This window comes from Numida meleagris, chromosome 14 (genome assembly GCF_002078875.1).
Source record: "Numida meleagris isolate 19003 breed g44 Domestic line chromosome 14, NumMel1.0, whole genome shotgun sequence".
Taxonomy (NCBI): domain Eukaryota; kingdom Metazoa; phylum Chordata; class Aves; order Galliformes; family Numididae; genus Numida; species Numida meleagris.
In genome coordinates, this window is record NC_034422.1 from 4,135,386 (window position 1) to 4,156,536 (window position 21,151).

Consider the following 21,151-nt stretch of genomic DNA (forward strand, 5'->3'; position numbering starts at 1 on the left):
TTATGTGCTTAAATGAAGACTATTTCAATATCATTTCTATGTATTTTATACACACATATTTGTATGCAAATATACATGTATATATTTTCTTCAGAAGGCACCAACGTAAGAATAATATAGTAGACCAGGAGACTAGTTACTGTCTTGCAGGTAAGAGGCTATTATTCTAGTCATGAGTGTGCCCATGCTTTTGCACCAAGGCTTTTAAAGGTTTGTATCAATTTTGTTGACTGTAGACCCTTGATGACACTCCAAATCAGTGCTTTAAATGCACTTAACTTGATTAAGTCTCAATGGATTGTTTGCTTTTCCAACTATCATATGCTTAGGAAGAGGGGAATAAGTCTGGCCTGCTTTCAGCCACTCTTTTATTGATCCAGCTCTCTCATATCAAAGGTGGTGAAGCTCCCACTGACATCAATGAGAGCTCTTTTTGTGTGCGAGAGAGAACAGTACCATATGTTTGTTTAGGAATAAACAAAGTGAACTGAATCAAATAAATTGTTGCATATGCAGAGTCACTATTTTGAAAAATAAATAATAAAATGTTATATAATTGTATATAATATTACATAATTGTATTATAAATAATATGAATGAAGAAAAGTTTTATTGCAGCCCTGGAAAAGGCACTGGAGCCAGAACAGTTCGGTGAATACAACCTGATTTCACTTTATCCTGTCCCACCTTCAATTTCAACTTTGCTAATGAGCATTTTTAAAAAGCCCAGCCAGAGAAAATTCCTTACTTACTGTTACCCAAATGTTTTCTGTAAGTGCCAACCAGTTTCAATAATGGCTTTCAACAGCTACAAACCTCAAAGTGGTTTCAGGCCCACGCAGTCTATCCCAAGTTCTTACAGAACAGCCACTCACTAGCTGTCCCCAGTCCTTCATCCCTTCGCACAGATGGCAGAACCATGGAGAAGTATTTCTTTTAATCACTCTATCCTCCCTATCAAAATAAATAAATAAATACTCCCATTTTAAATATAAAATATAGCCAAATGGAGAATAAGAAAGGCAGGATTTTTTTTAAAAAAATTAAACATCACATTGCTGAAACTAATAGAGACCACATTTACATAAGCATGTGTATTTAAGTGTTTCAGGTTTAGGATAAGAACACTTTGCCAAAAATGTGGCAGCTCTATTTGCTAGTCTCCATGGGAAATGTTATAAAGAATGAAAAGCAAACAAGTTTTCCTTTCAAATAAACTTGACCCATATGTTTCAGGCATATGTTTCCCTTTGAATCCTCGTCCCTCTTTGATGGTGCTACACCCTTCAAACCCCCCTGTTTAAGAGCAAATACTTTGTTGTTATAACAAAACTTTCCCACAATCAAGGGGGCCTCCTTGGTTTCTGAAGCTAGGGCTCCCAAGTCCTCTGCACTACTCCTGCCAGCTTCTCCAGAGGCTCCCAAGCACTTTCTGTCACGCTGTGTGCAAACTTTCGCTATTGCACTGCCACCATAACAATCAGCAAAAAAACCTCAGTGGCACGTAACTCAGCACAGAGTAAAACAGGTTCACTTCTGAATTATCTATGAGTGCTTTTCTACTCTCTTCTTGCATATCAATTGATGTTTTTTATCCCCTCTTGTTCACAGGCTTTCTGTGTGGAACGAGCTCTAGCCGTCCTTCCTTAATTAGGATGACAATTTTGTAAAATATCTGGGAAAAAAATTTTGCCTCACATTAACTTACACAAAACTGCTGGGTTGTAAACAATGTACTGATTTTAGAAATGCACCCCACTCAAATTAACACATTGGGTAACAGGTTGCAAAGGCACTGGGACTGTCTAGCAAAACCAAATACAGCAACTCCAAATCCAGATGTAGGAAATTACAGTTTCAACTTTAAATCTTTTATTATGGGCAAAAGCAAGATTCAGACTTCTCTTTAAGGCCCACCCACCCCACCACAGGGTAGTGGTGTACACGTATTCTGCATCCATAATTCCATGCATTTTTCACTCATGTATTTCCTGATCTCCACCAAGGAGCAATTAAACAAGCCATGGCGCTGTCTTCCCCAGTTTACTTCTACATCAGACCTGTCTCACTTTTGTTCAGCCTCTCTTCTGCCCTCATTAGCACTCCTGCATGAACAGCTAAAGTACTCGACTCAATACAGAGAAGTTGCTCCTCTTTCTGGACCTGCCTCAGTTTAATAAACTGTCCGTCTTCAACTGTTAACAACTGTGATAATGAGAGGTTGGAGTTTGTTGCTATAGGCTGCTAGTACTTAGCAGAAGTTGATCTGATCATGTCCTCATTGAGGTCAGTGGAAGCTTTGACACAAATTCAAATTGACACAGGATCAGATTTTGGATCAATTGAGATCTATGCCATTAACAGCAACCTTTACACAGCATTTACATGCATCAGTAACTGAGTTTTATGGCAGCGTCACAACACACCAAAAAAATCCTCAGAATGTAAGGCCATTACCATGAATGAATTCCTAGTAATACCTATAGTAAGTAATTGCCACTGACTGCAGTAAGATTAAGGCAGAGGATGCAAAGAATGTCATTTTAACTGAGAACCAAGGTGATTATATCAAAGGAAAAGTGGGATTTTTCTTCTGTCTTCATCACCTTATCTATACAGAGTTTTGTCAGCGCAGAAAGCTCACTTTTGAGAATAGCAGTTTCTGAAATGAACATGTGAAAAATTTCTGGATGAAACCCTTTGTTATACAACTGGCATTTCAACAAACTGTAGAAAAATATAAGTTTCAAAGAGGAGAAGAAGAATATTGAGGAATACAAACATATTGTGAAAGTGTGGGATTGTTTTTATTAATAAAAATGTTTTAGCATTTAGATCCCAGTCAGAATCCAAGTTCCATTGTACCTGATGTTGTGCAAACACATCCCCAGACATTTTTCTCCTGAAACTCTTCTCCTAGACGGTGTGCTGCAAAAAGGTTCCCAGTATGAAACTCTGGTTCAAGGGGGAAAAAAACACCAGCTTTTGTTAACCCTGCTAAATCTGTCCTCTGCTTGTACACTTTCACTTGATATTCAAACACTTTGGTATTTCATGCTTAAGCTATAAATATACGTGTGTATTTCATATTTATATATATTCTATATGTATGTGAGATAGAGAAATCAAGTTTTACTATGGTGAAATACATTAAACACATTAAACTGTATTTTTTTTATCTTCATATTGTATATAGAAATATCTTAACGTTAGGTTTACTGGTGAGCTATGCATTCTTTGGCCCTAATGAATTTTTAGTCAATAAGAAAATAAAAATAATGGAAAAAAATAAAACTTCACTGATAAATGCATTTGTTCACAAGACTTTCACTAGCTGAGTTCAGAATGACAAACAAAAGACTTCAGATGAAGAATCTTGTTTGTCAGTGTCACGAATATTCACATTTTTGGCACAGCTCCAGACTAAGCAAGAAATCCCAATCAAACAAGAAAACAACAGTCCAGTTGGCTCTGCAAAAGGAGGATGCATGGGATTTGATATGCTAAAACATGCACTGAAGTACTAAACAAACTTTGCAGTGACTGTGCTCAAAGGGAAACAAAATTCCCCTACAACAAGAGCAATTTCTTGGTATGCTAAAACAATAATGCCAGGCAATAGCTGCTAACTGACCACTGGCATCAGTGTGTCATACATTTACATCACAGGAGTGCAAAGGCTAAGAAGCTGCTGTTTGCAGCTGCTGATGGCATCTTAGTCCATGACCTGCTGCTTTAGTCATTTCACTACCACTTGTTAATCAATATGTAACTACATTTTATTGAACTGGGTGTGTATGAGAAAAACTTGTCTAGGAGGCTACCATTATAGAAGTCAGAATCATTCTCACATCATTATTTTCAAGCCTGGCTACATAGAAATTTAATATACAAACACTGGAACTGTGATAACATTCTGTCCCCTCTCATCACATGTTGGAAAGATATTTTTCCTCTTGTAGAAGGGAAACCAAGCAGTATCAGATCAAAATTCAAGCCTCACTTTGTATTTAATCAGACGGGAGAAATTTCCTTATTTCTCTCTCCAGTGAGAAGAAAAGGAGCCGAAAGTGCATATAAAGCAAAAGAATTGAACAAGTAGCTTAAATAGAAAGGAAAAGATTTAGGCAAACACACAATGTGTATCAATTTTCAGTGTAACCACCAGTTATTAATTTATGTAAATTTGCTCATATCTGAATTTAAAGCTTAATTGAAATGATCCCAGCAGGATTGCACAAGAAATGTACTAACTAGAAGTAAAACACAAGAATTAAGGTTCAGCATGTGAAAGGCTGGAAAGCATCATCCTGTCTCTAGAATGTAGAGAAAGCAAGCGCACTTCTACAGCTGCTGTTTCACAACCTTTGTTCCACATATGCACATCTGACAGTTACACTTCCACAATGACATCATACTTGTGCTTCTAAGAAAATCTGTTCTAAATATATTTCACAGCAGGGTAGGGGTCCATTTTTCGGTGACTTGTGGTAAGTCTATCTCAGGCATGCACAACAGGTGGTCATTGAAACCACTTGCTAGGTTTGTGAGCTGATGGGAGGCAGTGCTGCATGCTCTGTGCTGGGGCACCAGTGCACAAACACCTTCTGCATGCATAGCCACAGACACTAGGCAGAGGACGAGCTGTCTCTCACCCAATCTGTTAATTAGAGGAGTATTGTGGATAGACCGTGACAGGTAGGAAATGAAGGATAGTGTAGTGGAAAGGGCAATGTGGGAACAAGTCTAAGAACAGACAATTTTATAATAATGAAAAGGATTCAGCCCACGTTCTTAATCACCTTGTCACATACTCCTGCATCTCTACCTTACATAACATGAGTGGCTCCATAGTGGATCTCCTGTTTCTAAACAGCATGGAAGTGTTTCAAAATAGCTTGAAAACACAGCACTCCAACTCCTTCCCCTCAGATAAGGCTGGTTATGCAAGGCTCTTTGCTCAGATGAGCAATTTGTGCTCTAGAAACCTGCCCCAACATTGTTATGGCTGTCCTCAGGAGCCTGCCTTGGTGACACAAGGATTTCAAGACTCAAACGTTGCCAAATCACATTTAATCACAGGTAACAATCCAAATGTTTAGAATGGAAAGCATTTCAAGTTTGGTTATTAATCACAATCAGCTTTGCCTGTCAGGAAATTTCATTTGGAATCTTAGAAGCAGCACGTATCTATGGGTGTTCGGAGCCATGGGCAGCACACTAGGAAAGATGGTCAGGTTTAAAAATCTCCTACCAAAAGATAAATCCATCCACGTTCCAATTTTGTCCAAGATTGTCTATCCAGAATGAGTTCCCACAGAAATATATTTTCTGTTCTGAATGACAAAGCTCTAAAATTGAACTGAGAAAAGATGAGAAAACAAGACTGCAAATTTATTACTGTTTCTCTTCCTAGATCATAGGAATATGGTCAGAGTGAGTTAAACTTGGTTTGTGTTTCGTATTTTCTATCCTTTTTTATTTTGAAAATAGAAATAAAAATAGAAAGTTATTTATTGAACAACAGCTTTAGTACATATAGATTTTAGAGTGACAATTCTGATTTTATTTATTTATTTATTTATTTTTAAATGCGACCGATTCATTTTCTTATGTATAAAGACTCTGCTTACTGCCATCCTCCTGCATTTTCCCCCACTCTTTTATGTTTCTGACGCGGAATCAATGGAGTGTTTGGCAGAAAGAGGCAAACCACGGAGACAATGTAACTAGCCCAGGGGGCCCCTTAAGCACCGTTTAAACAATTATCAAAGTAACATTTCTTATCCCTTGAAGCTCTTTTGAGCAGAGAATAACGCATCCATGTTCACTTGCACTTGTCATGAATCCGTTAAATTTCGTCTTTGAATAGCTAGGATTTAAATAAAAAGACATAATAGAAGTGAATAACAGTGAGATTTGTGGAGGCGGGATATAATTATGCCACGCAACAGGACAATCAGAGCTTCCCAGAACAAGGAGTCCCTGAGCAGTTCCCATTCCCAGCTATGGCTCCCAGACCCAGCCGGGCAAGCTTAGCGCTGCAGAGCATCGGAGCCGTGGTGGCTCCTCTCAGCGAGTACTGCTACCTGTGCGCTATCGTCCAGTGCCAGGCAAGGTATTCCCCAAAACAACACCTTCTAGTATTGGCTTTATATTTCTATTCGTTACTGTATTCCGATAGCAAGGAATGCTATTCCCCAAGCTAGAATAACCAGTATTATTTTAAAGCTAGTTAACTATAGGATTGTTTTACCTTAAAGTAAGTCTGCACAAGCAGAGAAGAGTCAGGCAATTCACATCAAGTGGGTAAGCAATTAGATCCTTTTCAAAAATACTAATTGCAGTACATAGCACGTTTCCACCTGAAGGATTACAAATATAAAGTGGGATCTTGATTTTAAAGTTACTGCACATATTCAGCCACAGCACGTAAAGCTAAGGGCAGGAGCAGGCTTTTTGCAGAACTAGGGTTTATAGCTTCCATCCAGCAAACACTTCTGCCCATGCTCAGCATTTCTGATGTGATCATTCCCAGTACAGTGGTCTATCAGATCGAATTGCACTTGATTTTAGTGCAAGGAGGTACAGTCAACCATTCATAGGGAATCCCTGTAACAGTTAATAGAGATGAATCTAAAAGAGCTGTGAAGATGTTTAATGAGGTTCCATCTGAAACACTAAAAGCATATAGAATATAATCCAGAACATGCAAGCACCTTCTTGTAGAGGTAAATAAAACTAATTTTTATTTAAAACAAACAAACAAGTGCAACGTTTATCAGATAACTGTGATGGAAGGCAGAGAGAACCCTAGAAAATACTTGCAGAAATTACTTGCAGAAATGTTTTTTTTCCAACAGAATTTTTCCCTCTGAGAAGAGCCAAACCTAACAGCTCTCCCTGCACAGGGGTGGCCCGTGGATCTGCTGGGTGCCAGGGCTCAAAGCAGACCAGCTCCACTGCTGCAAGGGAAGAAATGGAGCACCGTGCTCTGTGTTTGCATCAGTCCATGTAGCTTTTGAGCCACTGCAATCTAAAGGGAACTGCGTAGCAGAGCCTTTTGGAGGCGTCTGGGGCAACCAGAGTTTCAGACATCTTGTCACAAGCCATTCGATTTTCTTTGTTGTTCTTTCTTTAAAGGCAACAAAACTGTAGTACTAGCACAGGAAAAGAGCTGATACTCCCATCACTAGTGTTCAGAAAAAGTATAGGTGGAATTTGAACAACTGCAAAAAGTTCATGGGATCAATTCAGCTTCAAAGGCACAGAAAGTTAGCACGCCTCATCTGTTATGAGGTGCCAGTTCCCTGAAATGCTCATCAACACACAGCCAGGGATTGTTTCCCCCAAAGTATTTGAAATCTGATTGAACACAGGTAGGAGTGAAAACAGTTGAAGTAGCTGACAAAATTATGCATGAGCTGAAAGGCAAAACCCGTTATAAACCAGGTCACCAGACTTAGAGTTTATTGCTCTCTATCCACTACAATCATGACATATTTGCACAGCTACGACATTCATTAGATATACACGATGAACAAGAAGAATGTTAGAGAGGGTTTTATGTCAATGTTTACGCTGAGTAAGAAAAACACTTGTTACCATAGCAATGGACAGAGCACCCATTACCTGAGATGCTACGAAAATTAAAGAAGGCAAACCATAAATGACAGCACTTTAGTCCTACTTAAGCATCATGAAGAGAAGAAAAGGAATATTAATTTCTGAACAACTCTTCAGATTTTCTTTACAGATCTTCCAGAGAATTAATATTAAAATTAACCAGCTGTCACTGTCTACAGCCAGCAGATACAGTCTTCTCTCAGCTATGTCAATATTTTCACCCAGTGTTAACTGCAATACTTTTGTCTGAGACAGATAAGGAAAAAAAAATCAAGCAGTATCCTGGAGTCTTAGTAAAAAAAGATTATATGTCTACTTCATGCATTTATACCAAGGCTAGACTGCTGTTTGCACCGTCCTTTCTAAGGTTTTGTACAGTTTGATTTAAGATACAGAAGGTCACTGGGGAGTTACTCTGAAACATTACCAAGACCAGACCCTAATGGACTAGGCTGGAAGGTTGCTGTTACCATTGTGAAGTTGAGTTCGTTAACACTGGAATTACAGCTTTCATGTCATCATGAGCACAGCAGTATCCGTCAGGAAATCAGAAGCCATTGTCAAGGATGCATGTAATGCACTTGAATGCCACTACCATGTTACCTGCAAGGCTGCGTGACCCTCCTGACACTACAACTGACTGGTGTAGTTCTACCACCTACTTTCCGTTTTTGTATTTGTTCTGAGCCTGTCTATTCAGACCAGCTCTGTCCTCTTCACAATGCACTGAGTAAACAAATGAATGCAAACTAATACATTTTTTTTATTATTATCTGCTGTCTCAGAAAATGTGCACTTATGTAGACACAAGCGTACATTGTCCACTATCACTGACAACAGTGGACGACCAGCACCAGCTAAGTAAACACAAAAAAAAGATATTTTGTTCATCCCCTTCTCTCCTGCAAAATTGTAATCGGACTGCTATGGAAGAGAAAAGAAGCTGGTGCTAATGTGATCTCATGAATGTCTCATATCTAGAGATAAAAAGCAGCCTGTGAATATTCTCATTACTTTTGACAGGACTAAATTCAGGAACATTCCTAAGCGACAGCCTCCCACTGTGGATTGGTGTTTCCTTTCCAGAGGAAAGACTCTCTACACAGCCGGGGATTTTTCTAAGCTAGACATAACCTCAAGCAGAAAAACACTTGTGGTAGTATTTCTACAACCTGCTGAGACCAGGCACATCACATGACCGACTTCAGCAATTAACATCACAGCATCTAAATGTTTGAAAGCTACAGCAAAGCTCAAAGGCCTAAGCAGCCATGTACTCTACAGGAAAATTTAGCTTCTTAACATGGGGTCCACAAATGCTCAATGTACCAAATGAGGAACCCCCCTCTGGCTGGTCACCAACATCTGTGCCTTAATGACCAGCTGGAGGGCTGAGCTGCCTTCTCCAGCACTCCTGGGGTGAGTGAAAGGCAACGTATGACTTAAAAGTGCCTGACATACTGGGCCAGAATCTTTAAAACCAAGTTGTGATTCATGATCCACAGCTATTTACATTGTCTGTTTAATGGCTAATCAGAGAGGTTGAGGAATTGAGCTCTGGGCTTACTGTTTAAATGCCACATATTTGCTTTTAAATGAGTGTCTCTTTCATACCAAGAGCTCAGTCTCATTGCACTTTGGAAATCAAGGATTACATCTTAATTTGTGAGAAAAAGCAAGTCTTTTTAAGCAGTCTGACAGCTGATAAGGCAGAGGGCTATGTCTGAAACACTTCGCCTCCACTTTTTCTTCCCCAACAACCCCTAAGATACGAGCTATCTTCTATTCTCTAGTCTTGGTGATTTAAGCAGCAAAATGAAAACCTAAAACAATGTTGCTGGAGATGATTAGACCGTTACTGCAAATTAACCCCCAGCAGCTTTGCTAATAGAGACATTTTGTAACCCACCAGGAATCAGACAAACAAACAAAACACACTTAATTTCTTTTTAACCCAGTCTGATAGAAAGCACAAATTAATCAGCTTCTCTATGCAGTGAAAGCTTATAAAAATGCAACTTTCTTCTCAAGAGAATATTACACATCCCAAAATACCTCTCTGAAGATAAACACACAGGACAGAGTGGGATTTAGAGGAAGCACAGAGCACCCCATTGGGCTCCCAAAGGAAGTAGTGACAAAAATGAGGTCAGATGCCCCATACCTTTAAAAGAACACTCAGTATTCTGTAGAAATTAGCTCCTGGAGCAAAGCAGCAGTTCCCACCATCCTCATGCCTTTTGTGGAAACTTCAACTGTAAAATGTCATAAGAACATAAAAACTATTCAAGTTCCTTGTGTATGTGCTGTCATGAATGAGGAGCGATAGACGGCCAAGAGGAACTGTGATCAATCTGACAGTTTCCATCTTAAATAATGAGACCCACAAGCACCAATAAAACAATACAGATGAAAACAACAGGTCTTTATGGTTCTACTGGGCCAAGTACCTTGGGTTATACCCCAATACTTCCCTCCTCCCCCCAAAATTACCACAAAACCCTGGGCTATGACTAGATATCCCTTCCATTATCATTCCAGCAAGTTGCTACTGCTTTTTCAGCTTTAACAGATGCACTGGGTTTTAAAGCTTTTCATGTAGTTTTACTCAGGAATACTCATTTCCATTCAGACATACAGGCTCACACACTTTCTTGCTTACAGTGGCCTTGGAACCGAACAGCTTGTCAGATAATCATACTGGGGATTCCCAGGAGGTTCCCTAATGCATCAGATCACAGTCTTTTTTCAAACAGCCAGAAAACATTATCTTTGTTCAACTAAAATCCACTCTCAGTAATATGAAATTTCCCTCCCTACTGCTGGTTTGGGAGGACTTTGGTTTATATGGTATGATCTTTTAATGAGCCACCATTGTTTCTAATTAGACAAATAATCAAGGATTTAATTAACTTTTGTAACTTGAGTAGCACAAGTGGCTAATAGTCTAAACAAAAATTAAGTAAAGGTGCCTTATATAATCCGTAAGTAGCTTGCACGTGATTTTGGAAAGGTCAGGAGCTAGCAGGAGCCATCCTCTGACCCACAACCAGGGCATTTAGCAACAAGTGTTGCAGCATGTTTGGAAAACAGGACAGAAATTACTTCACTAGGTTGCAGAGACTGAAGGGAACAAGGAAAGCGAGGTACTTCCAGGAGGGGGGGGTTTAACAAGATGTTTCAATGTAACATTTCTGAAATTTACTTACCCACAAACATTTGCCAAACATTAACCAAAAACTTCAGCTCCAGCACTTTTGCTGCAGACCCTATAGCTAGCCATTCCCTGTCAGATTGCTGATGCCCTGATGTCAGAGTTTTACTCTCTTTCTTTTATGGAATCCTTCTAAGATAACCCTGATCAATTTATCCTACTTTTCCAATCAGCATATTAAGGAAAATATTTCAAACATATAAGTCTGCAGTGCAGATGTCAGAATGTATTTTATGCTAGGGTCATATCGTATTTTGAGTTTGTTGCAACTCAGTTGCATCTAGAAGTATGCAGGTATTGCATGTCACGAAACCACTCACATGGAGATAGCCCTGAATTCGGCTGAAAGAAGCCAGACTTTGAGCATTCACTGCGGAAATGACCTCTTTCATGATACAAAGAAAATCCCTACAAAGATTACGCTATATAGTAAAGGCTTTTTCTTGTTTTAAGACTTCTGCACAATAGAAGCTCCACCTTAGAGGCAGCTGGGTGTTCAGGACAATCTTTTCAAAAGGGAGGCGATAGCTTTTGATTCTCAGAGCAGAGTACTCAGCCAGATTTCTATGAACTTCAGCATCGCTGAACTTACTGCTCAGTTCCTGAACACATCAGGATGTAACGCCAATTCCTGGTTCACTGGTTTCAAAGCACTGACTCGGCCATGGTCGATCTGCAAACAACTTTCGAAACAAGGAATAGAGTCTGCCTTCTGAGAACTAACCCATTGTCTATTCTCAGTGTGAAGAGTACACTGCATAGTTGTCAACAGAACTGTTTAGAAGGTTTCTCAAGCTTGTTAAGGACAGTCAGAGGAAGAGTACCCTGTTACTTGTTTGGATGGGTTTTTGTTGTTGATTTCGCCAATTTAAAATTAATAATCAGTTCCTTTATAAACTTTACCAAACCAGATTGTCTGCTACTACTTACTCATGTGAGCTCTGCCCTTTTCTGGTGAGAAGCACCTTTTCTCAGTCTCTATTGAAAAGAACATCCTCACTGACTTATTTTTGAGAATGAATCACTCGTCAGTCTCCAGGATGACACTGGTGTCCATGAAAAGGACCTGTTAAGGCTAATGAAATTAAACTGGCGTGTGATACCAGTCTCTTGAAATAGCATTAAAACAATCTCTTTGAAAAAAAATATTATTTATATTACAAATGCTAATAGAACATATAATGTGAAATATTTACCCTTTTTACATCACTGTCATATTCTAGTAAGTAGCAGAACTAAGAAAACTTCATTATATTATGCTTTCATTACTTACTGAACCAGAATATATCAAGTGATAGCACAAGTAATATTAATCAGGTATTGCCTTCAGAGAAATTTGAACAAAACACAAGGTGCTATTAGAATTGGTAACCTGCAAAAAATAGAATCTCTAAGTGTAACATCTTGTGTGATTTATTGTCACTTATGTAATGCACAGATGCCCTTTGGGGACTGTATTCTTTCACTGTACTGAATGAATATCTCCAGAATATCTGCTTCTGGACAGGTCACAATCCAGCCTTTGAATTCTTGAGAGCCACATGCAAGCAGTACAACAATCTTAGGATCATAACTACTTTTCTAGTTAGGGCCATTTTCTAGTGCTACTGTATATGTGCATCTTCCTCAAGGTTTTAACAGTTCTCAGTACCACCTAACACTGCCTGCTGTCAATATTTGTTAGGAACTGACATATAAAGCTGCCTCCACTGATCAGTTTAACAGCTTTTCTCACTGCATTTATCCTCTATCCTTCATCCAATCTGTAGATTATCACTACTAATTATCCATTGTCTTAGGCTGATTTGGTTGTTGGACAAAGCTAGTTCAGTAACTGTTTATAACCTACAGCCTATTGGATGCAGTTAGCTGCACTGCAAAAGCCTGTAACAGTCATCCTAAGAAGGGGGAAAAGTATCAGTTTTTCAACTCTTTTCTCTAATGGGGACAGATAACTTCATCCCATTTCCCTTTACTTATCTTCCTCAATACCACCAGTAAATCGGCTTGTGTGGTAGCTCAGCACCTTCTACAATTCGTTAGAGCTTAGCTTCTGCCCAGCAGAGTAACACAAAGCATTCAGCATTCCCAAATCTTTTGTTTTAGCCCCGTGCTGTACAGTACTATCCTGGATCAAACATGGTATATCATGCCATGGAAAAACAGATGGAAAGATCCTTTAATGTCTGGAAAAGTATTCAGAATTATAGAACAATACCAGCAATGCACACAGGCCAAACTTTTCAAAGCTGCCTCATGCATTCAGCTCACCCAGTACTACAAGTAGAAACTGAGGGGCCAGCTTCCTAGTAACCTTCAAATGTCTTAGCTTACACATGCATTTCTTTCTGAAAGTTAGCCTCACAAGAATGACTTGTTTTCAGTACGGTTATGATCTTTCCATTATCTGTAGCCTGCTGGGTGTGAGGGAGGTTCACAGAAGCATTCAGGAACAAGGTCTTGCCCTGAGGATTTTGCTTTCTAATCCTTACAGTATACACAAATGATGACTCAGATTAGAAAAGCCTGAATACACAGCAGTTGGGGAAGTGACAATCAATCAATGTAGCCCTATGGAAGCCAGCAGTGTTAACTCACAACAGCTCCAGGAAGCACACAGAAGACTTAAGTGATCTGTATTTTAGGAATTTATAGTTTTTTGTTTTTCTGTTCTGTGCTGTTTTACAATCTACATAAGTTATCATTATAACTTCTGTAATATAATATAATGCTACCTTACTTCTGTTCAAAACTTACTCAACTGCTAAAAGTAACATGAATTTTCCTTACTGAGCAGTCAACATTCAGTGCAATTCATCTCTCCTTTTGGGGGCCAGAAGTCCTTCCCACTGGTAGGAATACAGCACAATGATACTTCCCCTCATCTCCATTTCTTCACTTCTATTAAGATTTTCCCATTCACTCTACCACTGATAATACATGGCAAATCCAAAACCCCTTTTATCAGAGGAAGTTGAAGTCTTTTAGGAACAGGACTGAAATAGACTTCACACTTCTGAGCATAATGCTGACCAACTTGCTCACATTTTGTGATCAGCATATAGAAAATACTTGCAAAGTCTTACCAAAGGTCACCCAGCAGGAAAGGGCTGTGGGAAGAACTCACGTCTTGTAACCTATCAGCATTGTTTGAACTGCTTTCACAACAGCTTGCACTGAGTAGATGCAAGGGAGGAAGATCCGTTTATTCAGACAGTGCTCCTACTGTGTTAATGTACTACCATGCATAATTCACTTCATTCCCTGTCATATTAGTCATTTTCTTTGACTTTACTGGTGTTCTTGGGCTGATAAATTCATGGATACAGTAACAGGATTCTGAATTAAGATACAATTTAAGAACACAATTTCAATTTCACTGATTTGAGGATATGAGGTCATTTAGGCTAGTCTATTTTACTTGTGCCAGAGAAGATTTGTAGCTATTCTTTTCCTAAAGCGATGATCACATGTTGTTTACTTCAGCACTGGATGTTGCAATACCTCAATGAATAGTATACAAGAAGCAGAAAATAAACAAACCCACAAAGCCTGAGGATAGTGTGTGGCGTATTTTTCTTCAGGATGATTAAATGTGAACGCATGTCACAGGATGTAGGGATTGCTCTGCTGGGAATCCATGAATACAAGAGGATACAGTCCTATATCTAACTAGGCAAATGGCCACAGAGAAGGTTAAAGCAGCCCCTAGGCAGAACCAGCATATGCACTCACTTCTCCCTGGTTGCTGCAGTCCTTCAGCTCTTTCCTGTGAGGTTTGAGCACCTCATGGATTGCTGGGTCAAATCCCACACTTGCACATCCACAAAGTTCTGCTGAAAACAGATTTCTACCTCAGAACCAGGGAAATGAACTGAGTTTTTCAGACCCGCTACCAGCACTCAGTCACTGCCTCATGGGACAGAGGCACTGAGCATCCCCAGTGGGTACCAGCTGTCCTTTCCTACAGCAGGGTCAGGTAAGCAGTTAGAACAGGTTTTTTTGTTTGTTTAAGAAAAGGAAAATGATGCCAAAAATCACCACTACACAATACCATGGAATTACTCTTTTGTGCCTAACCAAAGCTTCCACTTGATGCCCTAACTGCACAGATCAGCATCTTCAGTAGATATGAAATTATAACATGCCTGTAAGACAAAGTTTTCAAAACTGACAGTTGTTTTGGAATATTGCACATTGTTTTGAGATGTAGTACAGGACTGACTTGCTTTCTAAAACTCATTGTCATTTGGTGTGCTTACTCCTCTCTCCCCCAAGAAAGGAAAGAAAAACAAACACCACCTTCCCACCTCCACTGGAAGCAAGCAAAAAACTGTTAAAATCTTCATCTCTTTCACCTCTTGTGTCTTTGTGTCTGGTTCAAATTGAATTTTAATCAAAAAATGCAAATCTCTTTTTCGCCAGGAGAGTGTTTCAACAAGAACATGTGGCCTGAGCTCTGCATTTGTGATAACACAGAACAATCAATATACCAACAAATGTCAGACTATTTACTTCAAATAAATCAGTTATCTGTCTTCAAAACCAAAAATAATTCATTTTGTCCATAACAGCAAGTCACACAGGCATCTACTGATATCCCATATTCCATTTCTATCTATCGTACCTCTCAGCATGCTAATGCAATCCTTGCCTAGGCAGATTCATTTCAGAGCAAAGAAATGCATCATCAGATTGCAACAAGCTTGTTTCATCTTCAACTCACTTTTCTGGAAGATAAAGACTGAAACAGACCTTCAAAGGGTGATTCCCTTCTCTCCCATCCACCCAGCAAATATCCAGTTCATTGCCTTTGGATTTCTTCTTTCACCACAGCTATGCTTGTTATGTGGAATAGTATTCTGTTTCTACTATTTCATGAAAAAGGATTTTCAATAAAAGATAAGCAGCACAGTCAGAAAAGACTTCTGTAACGGAGGTTTCACTCAGTAAACAGGTGTCTGAGAGATTATCTCACCAACTTAACCAAAGCTGCAAACATCAGAATGATTCTGGGATAACTAAAATCCCCTTTTTTAAAATAAAAGCCTTTTATCTGCCAAGCGACGCTTCCTGTTCTAAAGGCTATTTTCCTCGGTAGTTGTCAACTATGTATTAATCTAATTCATATAAGCCTTGGAAATAAATACTTTCATGTGTAGAATCTTTTGGGAAACTCTGATTCCCTGAGGCTTTAAAGAGCAATTGTTACTTATCACCGTGGAGATTTCCCTTGAATTCAAAGCCTGGTAACCAAAAGAAAAAAAATACATAAAATATTTCAGTGATTAACGAGTTTTCTAGTCTGTCATCCTCAAAGGATTTTCATCTCATTGATAGGGAAACTGCTAAAGAAAGAAATGAAAGAAAAGTGATCTGACCCAGTAGGGTGTTTCTTAGGTTCACAGGTAGTGCTTTCACCGTACCTGCCCAAAATAATCGCAGTTACTTCTAACAGTCCCTTACAATCAATGGTAATATCAAACACATCAGGATTTATTTTAAAGGGTATACATGTTGGCAATGATAAATGATGCTTAACCATAAGGAGACAGTTAAACTCCTTCTAAAGAGTACTCATAACAAAACCCACTCTGTGTGGGAGAGGCAAAGCATTGTCAGAGCACTTAGAGAAAAGCAAGTAATTGAAATTTTGCTATGTTTAAACTGTGCCTATGCAACAAAAAGAAGTTTTGAAAGTTCTGTAAAACAGAGAACTTCTCTGGTGCCTTGCTGTCTGTTATTCTGCAGAAATGGCCCCACTAAGGCAGCAAATTGCCATATTTTGTGTTTTGCTGCATAATATTGGCATGTGTTAAATGGCATGGCATACATGCCAAAAGCCTCCTAGTGACAGAGGCTTTCAAGTCCTCTTCACAGTGTTCAAGAAAGAAAACAAGGAATTTCAATGATTCAATGAACATGCAATATTCACCTAAAAATTCTACGTGGGTAAACACTAAATTGATTTAGATTCACCCACTACCCCCAAGTGTCCTATCACATTAGAAACAGGAAAAAACAATCTACCATACCTGAGTATGAATTGATCCACTGTAGAATTGTTTGCAATTGTCACATAAACATTCACAACCTCTCCTTGTTTGACAGGCTTTGAGGGCAGCCAGATGACAATGTTACTATCCAGCCGTAGCTCTGTTAGCTGAGAAGTCTCCTGGCCTCGATAGAGGCTGACTGATCCAATCCGCTGTAAGTGGGACATGGTTTCATCCATGCCATCTTTTCCTGGCCGGATAGCATTTCCCTTCCTTACATCCTCAGCAGTACACTCTCCCTTCTCATCTCCTGGTTGGACAGTGTAGTAAAGCTCCACAGGGCTCCCTTCAGAAAGATCAAGTGGCTTCTTACGACCAGTGACAATGGTGGGTGGGTTAAACCAGCCTGGCAGCAGTTCCAGCTCTGCCACACACAGCCCCAGGTCCCCCTTCAGCCTGCAGCTGCCTCTGACTTCCCGCGTCTCTCGGAAGGCGAACACCCGCAGGCAGGGCAGCCTCTCCGTCGTGCTATAGTCATCCCAGTCCCTGCCCACAATGTAGAACAAGACCTGGACTTTGGGCTTGCTAGGGTAGATCTTGTCACTCATTATGTAGGCCTTAAGTTTCCAGTTATAGGTGAACTTGTTAGCAGATCCAAAGAAGCTGGAAGTTATCATTAGGTCCTGGGGCACAACTTGTTCAATGGAAAAAGGTCCATAGCTGGCATTTAACACAGGAGGTCTCTTGGCTTTATATGGGAAGAATGATTCCACCCTGGATTGCAAACTGGAATTTCTCATGAAGTCCTGGTTGGCTTCTTTGAGGAAGAAAGATGTCTCTGCACTGAAGATGCGGTAGCTCACAGGTAGGTAAGTTGGTGAAGAAGAAAATCTCTGATTATTGTCCAAGACCCCTCGACTCTCTGCCACTAATAAAAGAAAAGGTGATGTTGGTTAGATCAAGTCTGCTTATAGGCTCAAAGAAATGTTTATTACAAAGTTTAGTGGAGTTACCTGACGAGCAAGGAACTATCATTAGATGCAAAAAATATATACAGTGTATATATGTTTAGATATAGCTAATTATTTTTCCATTGTGTGCACAAAAGAAAAGCGATTCAGACTTCAATGCTATCTTGCATTTGTTGTAGTTTTATTTTTGTTATCTACCCACATACACAGGTGATCATTTCCTCCAGCTGAACTGAAGCAGTGCTCTTCATTGTTTTAACTGCTACTATACAGTGTGTTCACGCAAGACTCAGTCCTATACTATATGTGTCCTTCAACTGAAGGCAACAAAAACGTATGCCCATCTAAGTTTGGGCTGACCTTCAGTATTTCTCTACCACCTGGAAGAAGTAGGAGGAGGAAGGTTCACACAGCAGAATCAATGGCTGTCCCAATAGCCATTTCACACAGCCGAACTTCAGCAGTGCTTTCCTAACACACAGCAAAAATCACATGGACGAATTGACTTTGCTACAGAAACTCTTTGAACAGTGACAGTCATCTGGATGAGAAATTAACAAATTACTTTTCAGTCCTACACAGCGTCTCATCTCCCTAACAATAGACCAAACAAACATGCAATTTTGCACACACCAATATTCTTACAGACTCGCCACAAATTGGAGTCAAAGCTTCCCAAAAGCAATTCATGAACAAACAGGGTGCATCAAACCACAAGTAGGGTCACTTTTCCCACTTCTAGCAGTACCACCCCTCTTTTAAACTTTCTGCACAGTTAAACTTCACTCCTGACTTCTCAATCTTTCTGTTCATTTACAGCACACCTATGGTACGCAGCACATTGGTAAAGTCCACTGAACCCCATCTCTGACAGGCCTGCTCATCACTATCCCTATAAGGAACACTGCCAGGAAATCAAAGACAGTTTCTGTTCTACAGCCAACGATAGAAATTGCTTTTCTAAGAACTGACACATCCCATTTTATTCTCTTCCTCTGTCAAGAAACCTTGCCCTTGCACTACTATTTCTAGCACTAAAATCTACACCTTTACAGTTTCATATTGTTGGTAAGTCAGCTTTCTAAGTTGTTTGATCAAACACACGTCACAGGTTAGGAATATCTCAAGTGCTTCATGTATGTAAAAGGTGTATGTATATTACATACAAAAATTGCATATGTTTCGATACATATAATAGTGCATGCATATTATATATTTATACTTGTATATTATATGTAACATATAATTTGATATGTCTGTTTTATATACATACATGAAACAGACATCAGTATTATAGCACATGCTGGCCCAATTTAAGATTCAGCAAAAAAAATGATGTTTGCCTATTATGAAGATTAATAACATATACTGGTGTTAGACAAGATGAACAAGAAAACTCCTAGTTAGAGCAGATAAGAATTGAGGACAGCCTCGTATACAACATGTGGATTACTTAATACTCACAGCCCCTCTTCCTAATTCATTATGAAGAGATTATTTATAGGAACAGAGGGTAATTGAATGAAAACGCATCTAGTGCTAGATTGTCTTTAGTACTTAAAAATAGACCCTGCCCTCAGACATATGTCAGTTCCTATGTCCTTGGGGAATCCCATCAGAGTCAGGATTTAAGGTTCTGTATTTGTTCACTACTTTAAAGAAAAGCAATATTAAGGACATTGCATCATGCTCAGTCTTGACTGAAAATCAGGAACATCTAAAGATCTCTTAAAAACCCATTTTGTCAGCTTTCTCACAAGGATCAGTGGGATTTTTTGCAAACAATAGATTCACTGCCCTTCTAGCATGTCTAGCTGCTAGCATGGTAATTATCCAGTCAAACTTAATTAAATGTTTGCAAGTAATAAATAATCAATATCTGTCATTACACCAAATGGCTACCGCTGACAGAGAACTTCACTGCAATCTTGTTGAGCATGCACACAGCAGCCAGTACGCTGGCACTACTCAGTGTTGAGGAACTGAATAGCTTTGGAAGGCAGGTGTGAGGCAATTAAGGAAAAGGAACAAATGTGGAGGAGAAGGAGAATCAGAACTCTCGATGGATAGCAGCTGTAAATCTGAATTAAGTGAACACTTCTTATTACCTTATATTTAATTCAAACTAGTATCACAACTGGATGGTAGAATTAGTTCTCATAAATGAGCAAACAATGATTGAAGAAAAAATGAAACAAGTAAAAGGCAAGAAGACAAAAATAAGGAAATATAATAGGCCTGTCAGTGAAAATACCAGCACAAACTGAACTGCCAGCACAACACCTTCTCTATCAAGTAGAGCCATGTTTAAAATAGAACATTGGTTTAGCACAGTTTCAATCCTGTAAGTCTCTATCCTTTGGCATACTTTTAAATTCTGCTGGAGAGGAATTTACAGGTGCCACTCCAGGTACATTTTGTTTTGGCAGTTCTCTAGAATTGGCACCTTAGCTATTGCTACTGAGGGAATACCTTTGACTTCAATAATCCTGAAAGAAACAGAAATAGAAATAAACCCAGGAGACTGCAGAGACAAGCAAACTCCTCTGATTTCAAAGGGCTGTTGATCAGGATATTTGCTTGAAACTTAGCAGCTGTTTTCCTGCAATTCCCAAGACTTCAGCTGTAGCACATTATGCTCAGACTGACAATGGTCTCACTTCTTCATTTACCCTGAATCAGTCACATCGATAAGGTATGTAGGAACTGGCCCAACATTAAGAAAAACAGCTAAACATTAAGAAAAAACATTAAGAAAACATTAAGAAAAACAGCTCTGCAACTTCCACTTTGATAAGCTGAAGGAGAACAGCAAAATCTATTTGGCCAGAATGACAGCGGAAGAAAGAAAGAAAAAAGCTTTGCTTCTATATCATAGTCTAAAGATTTCCACCCACTGTTATATTGTACTTAATGGAGTGCTATAATTGTATAGTGATGGCTGTACTTTAGAGAATCTATTTAAACACTTCAAGCCTCTTACTGATAAAACTGGTAGTTAAACTGCCCACTTTATTTTAGAATATAACCATGTGCATCTACAGCAACACCATCATTTAAAGGATTTGTTTTATACTCATCTCTAGCCAGTAACCTTCATGTCCTGGTATAATTAATAACCCACATCTCTAAGGAACATTTTAATATGTTTAAAGATTTCTGACACAAAGTTTTTGCTTGTTTTAATCTAATTGGATAATCTACTCAACAAGACGCAAAGGTTTTCCAGAGTTTCATAAAATTACTTTTTATTTTAAATAACCATTAAGCATAGGACTAATTTACCTGATTTAAGTAAGTAGACCACCTCTTAAAGAAGAAGCCACACCTATCAGTGGTGTCAG

General features: G+C 39.1%; 1 protein-coding gene across 1 annotated transcript in view; it reads right to left on the reverse strand.

The window, feature by feature from the left end:
- TMEM132C (transmembrane protein 132C) overlaps positions 1–21,151 on the reverse strand; it is a 186,296-nt gene that overhangs the window by 116,449 nt on the left and 48,696 nt on the right. Inside the window, exon 2 of the mRNA XM_021412781.1 lies at positions 16,876–17,764. Coding sequence (XP_021268456.1) covers positions 16,876–17,764 — 889 coding nt within the window. The remainder of the gene's footprint in view (positions 1–16,875; positions 17,765–21,151) is intronic.